The sequence below is a fragment of the Armigeres subalbatus genome, chromosome 3, assembly GCF_024139115.2.
Source record: "Armigeres subalbatus isolate Guangzhou_Male chromosome 3, GZ_Asu_2, whole genome shotgun sequence".
Classification (NCBI taxonomy): Eukaryota; Metazoa; Arthropoda; class Insecta; order Diptera; family Culicidae; genus Armigeres; species Armigeres subalbatus.
Genome location: NC_085141.1, coordinates 87,350,413 through 87,359,024, shown reverse-complemented (window position 1 = coordinate 87,359,024; position 8,612 = coordinate 87,350,413). Strand labels below are relative to the sequence as shown.

Below are 8,612 nucleotides of genomic sequence, written 5' to 3'. Positions count from 1 at the left end.
CGCCTCGCAGCTTAGTGTTCATTAAGCACTTCCACAGTTATTAACTGCGAGGTTTCTAAGCCAGGTTACCATTTTTGCATTCGTATATCATGAGGCTAACACGATGATACTTTTATGCCCAGGGAAGTCGAGACAATTTCCAATCCGAAAATTGCCTAGACCGGCACCGGGAATCGAACCCAGCCACCCTCAGCATGGTCTTGCTTTGTAGCCGCGCGTCTGAGACGATGATGCAACCGTTCAAAAATTCCGACGATGTGATGCTGTTATTGCTTTGCCTGTTTCGGTCAGATTGAGAGGAAAATTCGCGCTGCGCTATTTTATGCCTTCTTAGCAGACCTAGCGTGAGCTCATTCGTTGCCGTCTGCACCAATCAGAACGTGGTAATGGAATGATGCAAGAACGATGCGGTACCCATATTTATAGGTTTTCGTGAATTCAATGTTTTGCTTTGAAAACAGTTTTAGGCCTATTGAAATAAGTTCTCGGATATTATCAAGCAATAATATGAAAGCCATACTTGAAAGCTGTCGATTGAGGGGTTAACTGCAGAAATCTGTTCACTAGAGTAAAAGCTATTAACGTTTGAAATCTTTCAACACAGCGTAACGCGGCCGATCTAGAAATTTTGAAATGACACCCGGTATAGTAAAGAGAGACGTAAGTCATACGTCAAAAGGATCAAGGGGGAGGGGGTGTAGGACAGCAGTTACAGGGCAGTGATCATTAAATCGAACGTTTATACAATTGTGTATATCATAGATGACAGCGAAATCTCTTAACATTTTTTCCTTTATTTACTTTTTTCTAGCTGATTAAAATATCTAATAGCTAAAAATTGTAGCAGTTACATGTGTGTGTTGATTTTTTAAATTTTTGTTGTTGCTGTTTCGAATATTACTGCTTCCACCTAATAGTTTACCGGTGAAAGTATGTGGGTGTTTTGACTTGGTTTACTGTGTTACTTCTTGCTCTAGGGCGACAACGATATCATTTTCCAATTGGGTGTAGGTGTGTTTTACGCTAATTACAACTTTCGGCTAGTTTCTTTTTTTACCACAAGTTTGGCGCAATAATTGCGCTCCCGTTTCTTCTTCGCCGTTTATTAAATAATCAATGAAGATCTGCGTTCTTTCTCTTTTTCTGTTTCTTTTCTCTGTGTTTCTTCTAGATTCAAATTTAAATTACTTATGCTTTAATATATATACTTTCTTTATGCTACAAAAACAGGTTTTTCCATTTTGTTTTTTTTTCTTCTGATTTCTCTGTATTTCCTTTCATTTAAAATAATTTATTGTTTGATTATTATAATTATGTATGTATCCTGCGTAGGGTATTTTGTTTACTGTTCATTTACTAACAGACACAGCTGATTGGAGAGACTATTCTTGTTTTTCTGGTGTGGTTCGGTTGACAAATGTATCAAAGATTAGAAGAAGTTTGAATAATGCTGGTTTGTATTTATTTTCCTTACTATTTTGTCCTGCTGCTTGCTTTATCATTTTTTAATGCACGTTCGCTCTCTCTCTTCCTATCGCTCAACTCTGTTATCTGTACTTGCAGTTATAGTGGTACTTGTGTATTTTTCTCCATTTTTACGAATGTGTGTCCTTTTAGTATCTAAATTTTCCTTTACTTCGATAATAGTAATATAAACAAATTTTTCACACTACTACACAAGATATATACGTACAACGCTCGCCTCGCTTTCATTAGTATTCTCGTTTATATAGTTAATGAAATTATAGAAACCGATGCACGTACACAATTTTCTTTTTCTTAAAAAATCATGCGCGTATCGCGCACAATCCTTAACGCATATGTTTTGCTTCTTGCAAAGCTCCGGGGACATAACACTTTGATTTTATTTAGATTACTCCATAATTTTATGTAACATTATACACTTCCTCCCTTTCCTCGAAGATGACTTAAACAAGAGAAGAAACTGGTTTCACCAGCCTGGCAGGCGCCGCAACTATGCCAGAGGGCCGGATTGAAACGACACAAAGGAAGAAACAGGTAAACGAACACAGAACCAATAGAAGGGGGACCAACCAAAAGCCGAGAAGAACAAAAACAAAAAACGTCAAGCCACGCGGCAAGGCAACGCAGTCTTCCGTCAATGGAAGACCCCTCGCGTCCGCGGACTCTTTTTACAGCTCACAAGCAACGGTTCCGTATTCGTGTTACAATTGTGGATATATTTTTTTTTGTTGGCTTACAATTATAATCAATGATTTTTTTTTATTTTTTTTAGTTTGCACAACAGTCACAAGAGAACGAAAAACTGAACTTGTTCCATTGTTAATAACTATAACTAGCGAATTGAAACTACTTTTTTCAGAACGAATAAGTTTTGTGTATTTTTCTTTTTTGTTTGCTTTACGGTGACTGATTTTTGATCCTCTAGTAGATTGGTGTGTGAGTGTGTCTGTGTTAAATTTTTGCTTAGTTAGAATAATATTGATTTGAAATATTTTTCTTACTTTTTGCCTCTATCTTTTGTCGTTGATGTTTATGGTTTACTAGTGAGGTTCCGTGCGCGTATTTCGACTATGCGCAAAACCTAGTCGGAATGGTAACGAAAACGAAACGGTAGATATTGAACAGTGTTCTCATCGTCCTATTTTCTTATCCATTTCCTTGGAACCTATGAGTTTTTTTTTCTTTTTGTTATAGTCGTTTTACAATATTAATTAGATCGTCTATGTGTGTCTATTAATGTGTAATTCTGGATTTGCTGAAATTTTTTCGTTTTCCTTGCTAGCAATTTTATTAACTTTTGTTCTCACAATTTTGCCTTATTTTTATCATTTACTTGGTTTTTTTGTTTTATTTCCATCCTCGCGTTAAATTAGTAAATTTAAAATTAAAAAATATATATATAATATAATATTTTATGTGTAAGAATTAAAGCTAACCCATCGTAGAAGTTGCCGCTGACGCTATAGCTCCTTGACTGGAACTACTGTCAATGCCGGGTACGGACTGTGATGACGTAATATCTTCCGCACCGCCGACGGATTGCGCCCCAGCTCCCACCCCCTGGTTGCTACCGCTGGCGCCGCCACCCTGCACCTGGGTGCTGTCGGGTGCGGCGCCACTATTGCTACTGCCACCATTGCCTGCGCCGCTGGCGTTGCTGTTGGTGCTACCGCCGACGGAAACTGTACTGCTGTTTGCTCCGGCACCGTTGCCGCCGCTGCCACTGTTGCCGCCGTCCGTCGAGCTTGATGACTGGCCGGCTCGTGCGTCGTTCGGGTTTCGTGGCCTCAGTATTAGGTTCAGGTTTGGTTGAATCGCTAGCTCTGCAACAAGAAAAAGTTTCATACGAAAAGTTAGTATCAGTATCTCATCTCGTATGCTTGAATTACTAGCTCGAAAGAATGTATCGAAAATTCCCGCTAACATTTCGAACGTGGGATTACAAGCCTTTGTTATATTTGAAGGTACCTAAGTGGAAGTATTTTTTTGCTAGCCACTGACCACCATAATAGGGGGAAAGACGGCTTTGGCATGTTTTGTTCTATTATTGGCAGAGGCAAACTCTCGTCAGTCGCCGGATGCGCAGCCTATACGGTGGCGTATTGGGGAGCGCCCTTACCGTTACGACTGCCTGATGATGACTGACAAATTGTGTTCTTCTCGGAGGCATTCCTCCAACGTACCCGGATGGCAACCGAACAATACGCAACGATCATTGGATTCACGACACGGACAAATGGACACAATGGACTCACGGTGAGATGGACCAGCAACGACAACAACAATGAATAATGGAAAATCTAAAAATAGATTTTGTGTGGATTCTGGCAGCAGAATACCACAGTAGATCTTGCATCTTGGCACAGTAGCGGTTAAGTAACACAGAGTGCCTACCAAATAAAGAAAGGAATTAAAAAAAAGTTTCTATTCGAGCGATCCAGCTGACGTGGAATGGGCTCCATATGACAGCATTCGACTCCAAAATTGATCGTACCAGCGAACCGTAGAGGGCTTTGAGACAAAATGGATCACGGAACTCGTCTGTAATTATGAACATAAAGCCCAATTGTAGGTTGGCTCTGGCGATTATGTCGTTGTAGTGAACTCGAAAGGTAAGCCCACTGTCCAAGATAACGCCGAGATCCTTCAGGTGCTGCACTCGGGTAAGCCTACGTCCAGAAAAGCTATAGTCAAAGATGATCGGCATGTTCTTGCGGTGGCACGAAATGATGTTGCATTTTTCGACACTTAGACACAACAAATTACGCGAACACCAATCTGCGAAGGTATGCACCATATGTTTTAGCTCCAAGCAGTCAGTGTCACATTTTATTATTTTCGTGTCATCTGCGTAAAATAAGCGAGCCGGCAGGTAGCAACAGCGAGGCACCGTTTATGAAAATCGAGAAAAGCAAAGGGCCATGATTACTGTCCTGCGGAACACCCGAGTTGTTGCAGAATGTGTCCGACTCCGACAAACCTATCTTAACCCGTACCGAGTGGTAAAAAGCCAAAGCACAGAGCTTGATGAAACCCCAATCTTCTCCAATATTACGAGAAAGATTTCATGGTCCACTGTATCAAACGCCGCCTTCCAGGTCCATATACACAGCGTCAGTCTGCCACCCCGAATCTATGCAGCGCATAACCCCCATTTGAATTACACGTTCGTCTCACGTCACTCATACACGAACTTTAAAATCAGGTAGGGGGAATGACCGCTTTGGCAGGTTTTGTTCTATTATTGGCAGGGGGTTTTTGTCGACCAAATTTTATTAAAATTTGGCCACAATGTTCTTTGATATGCAAAGAATGTTTAGGCCAAATTTGAGCATAGTCAGACATAAGAAAACCCCTGCCAAAAATAGAACAAAACCTGCCAAAGCCGTCATTCCCCCTACCTGATTTTAAAGTTCGTGTATGAGTGATAGAAAAGCCTTGGTGCTATAATAACCACTTTGCAACTTAAATAAGTTACATGAAATCCATTATAACACTCATATGGGTGCTGTTACAGTTACAATAATGGAAACCCAACATCAGAACAGTTATATGACCATATTTTGCACAATCGGCCTAGGAGAGTATTCAAATAGTGTAGTGTGCCTTTGTCTCACATTTGAGACGGATCAGTAGCTGAAGATCGTCGTCAACAATAATGGAGTTGAATTTGATTTCAAATTTAGAAATTGCAATTGTGATTATTATCCGTCTAGAATGACTCGAATAAGTGCCAGCCAGGCCACCACCACCTCGGCATGATCTGCCTAGGATCCGACGTATAATACGCGTCAATACCGAAGCTCCATCACTGCTAGATATTCAAACAGCCATACAAAGCATGAAATCGAATAAAGCCCCAGGAGTCGATCGCATATCAGCCGAGATGCTCAAAGCTGACCCCATGACATCCGCTCAATTATTTGATTTATTTAGTTTACATCTAAATAGATAACACTGAATCAACAATTTGACGCTACAATACACGGAGGAATACATCCTCGAATGCGCCCTACGCTCGCCAAGTCGTTTTGGACCTGGTCTGCCCACCTCGCTCGCTGCGCTCCACGCCGTCTCGAACCTGCCGGATCGGAAGCGAACACCATACACTCAACTACTGCTTCGTTTATTTTGTAATATCTGGGACACCGCAACTTTCCCGGTCGACTGGATGCAAGGTATCTTAGTGAAGGTGCCCAAAAAGGGTGACCTGACTGTATGCGATAACTGGCGAGGCATTATGTTGCTGTGTACCGTTCTCAAAGTTCTATGCAAAGTTATCCTAGCCCGGATTCAGGAGAAGATCGATGTGACTCTCTGGCGACAGCAGGCCAGATTAGGGCAGTTCACATTTCAAAAATGTTCGAAAATTCCAACTCCAATATGTCTATTAGCATTATTTTGATAATATAGGAGTCCTGGCAAAATTTCAGGCAATTCGGTGGCCATTTAGGGCTGGCGCGAGGTCAATTTATGTTTATATGGAAATTTGTATGGGAAAAACTTAAAATTTATTCAAATCCCCCTACAATTCTTAAATCGTGATGAATTCAAATAAACATCCCCAACCTCCATTTTTGGGATCTATTTGAGCTCAACCATTAATTTTGATTTATATTTCCACTGCTACGTTGGGGCTAATTACACCATTTTAGCCATTTATCTCATATTCACACTGTCAATAGAACCGTTCAATCCACTCATAACTAATATGTTATCCGGAGGCCTCATTTATATAGATTCCAAAAAGGGAGGCTGGGGATGTTTATTTGAATTCATCACGATTTGACAGTTGTAGGGAGACTTGAATAAATTTCAAGTTTTTCCCATACAAATTTCCATATAAACATAAATTGACTTCGCGTCACCCCTAAATGGTCACCGAATTGCCTGAAAGTTTGCTAGGACTCCTATATTATCAAAATGATGCTAATAGACATATGGGAGTTGGAATTTTCGAACATTTTTTAAATGTGAACTGCCCTAGGCCAGATCCTGTGTGGATCATATTGCCATGCTCCGTATCATTCTGGAGCAGGTCAACGAATTCCAAGAGTCCCTTTACTTGGTATTTATTGACTACGAAAAAGCTTTCGACCGTCTCAATCACGAGAATATGTGGGCCGCCTGAGACGCAAGGGAGTTCCTGAGAAAATCTTCGGCCTCATCGAGACACAGTACGAGGCCTTTTCGTGTAGAGTGCTGTACAACGGGGTCTTATCCGACCCTATCCTGGTCGTAGCTGGTGTGAGGCAAGGATGTATTCTATCACCGTTACTGTTCGTCATCGTAATCGACGAGTCAAGTCATCATCGAGTTTAGTCATCAACATCAACAAAACCAAATCGTTGGATGTAAACACGGTGACCCCTTCCAGTTCCACAGTCGCCGGGCAACCAGTGGAGAATGTTGAAAGCTTCCAATATCATGGTAGCCAAATGGCGTCAGACGGCGGTACCAAGATCGACATAGGAGCGCGGATCAAGAAAGCAAGGGCTGCCTTTGCGAGTTTAAAAAATATCTGGAAAAACAGGCAGATAAGTGAACGCACCAAAATACGAAAACTCTAACGTAAAATCTGTGCTGTTGTACACTAGCGAAACATGGTGTGTACCAGTGGAGAACACTCAACGGCTGCAGGTGTTCATTAACAGATACCTGCGGTATATAATTCGGACCTGGTGGCCTTACAACTGGATCTCAAACAACGAGCTCCATCGTCGTTGGCACCAGAGGCCAATAGCAACAGAAATTTGGGATCGGAAGCAGGGCTGGGTCGGCCACACTCTACGTAGGGGCGGAAACGAAATCTGTAAACAAGCATTAGACTGGAACCCAGCGGGACATCGCAGAAGAGGCAGACCCTGAGGTTCATGACGGCGAAGCCTCAATAAAGAAATAAAAGAAGTCGACCGAAATCTAACCTGGCAACATGTTAAAGCGATAGCTGGACAACGCTCAGGATGGAGATCTTTCAAGTCGGCCCTTTGCACCACCGGAGGTGTACAGGATCCATAAGTAAGTAAGTAAGCAAGAACATGCCGATCATCTTTGTCTACAGTCTTTCTGGACGTAGGCTTAGGATCTCGGCGTTATCTTGGACAGTGGGCTTGCCTTCCGAGCAAGGATGTTATCGATCATTTAGTAATCTGCATTTTATCATTTAGTAGTTTGTCGATAACACATTCCAGAGGCTAAATTTTAAAATGTGTTATATGGTCAACTTCTTCATGGTGGAATTCAAACATCGACCTGTTAGGCAGAGTTGTAGAAAAATCTTCGCACTAGAAGTTCATCGTACAACACATTTTAAAATTTAGCCTCTGGATTGAGTTATTGACAAACTACTAAATGATCGAACGCAGATTACCAAATAATCGATAACATCCTTGCTTTCGAGTTCACTACAACGACATAATCGCCAGAGTCAACCGACAATTATTGGGCTTTATGTTCATAATTACAGACGAGTTCCGTGATCCATTTTGTCTCAAAGTCCTCTACTGTTCGCTGGTATAATCAATTTTGGAGTCGAATGCTGTCATATGGAGCCCATTCCACGTCAGTTGGATCGCCCGAGTAGAAACTATTCAAAAAAAGTTTGTTAGATATGCATTTCGGTTCCTCAAGTGGCGCGACCCGATGAACCTGCCACCGTACGTGGAACGTTGCCGTCTTCTGCAAATAGAACCGCTTGAGGTTCAGACCGGACTATGCTCTACACGAGCCCATTCGTTCAATTAGCCACCAACTAAATGAATTTTTCAGCCCCAGCCTTTTCAGCCTTGTCAAAGATACGAGAGCATTGTAAATATCACTTTTGATATCCATAGGAATACCAACATAAACATTCCTATCGATATATTGTTTTATATAAATCGCAATCAGCTCTATGATAATTGAAAGTACAGCTGATTAGATTATTAATGGCTTCTTGTGAGATTTTAAACGTTACAAGAAGATGAGCGGAGTCACAGCATGAGTTACCAATTGGCCATACAACTGACTTGAATCCATTAAATCTAAATCAATTGTCGAAGGATTTCGACTGCTTAGCTTAGCTTTGACTGACTACACATATCTATGGTTGCTACTCCGTGATTGACCACAATCAGCGAAACTGAACA

General features: G+C 41.4%; 1 protein-coding gene across 2 annotated transcripts in view; it reads right to left on the bottom strand.

Moving 5' to 3' along the window:
- Positions 1-774: 774 nt before the first annotated feature.
- Positions 775-8,612, bottom strand: part of LOC134219425 (glycogen synthase kinase-3 beta) — a 90,063-nt gene continuing 82,225 nt past the window's right edge. For both annotated transcript variants that reach the window (XM_062698153.1, XM_062698154.1), the window contains one exon: positions 775-3,308. In XM_062698153.1, the coding sequence (XP_062554137.1) occupies positions 2,917-3,308 (392 nt within the window). In that variant the 3' untranslated portion in view covers positions 775-2,916. The remainder of the gene's footprint in view (positions 3,309-8,612) is intronic.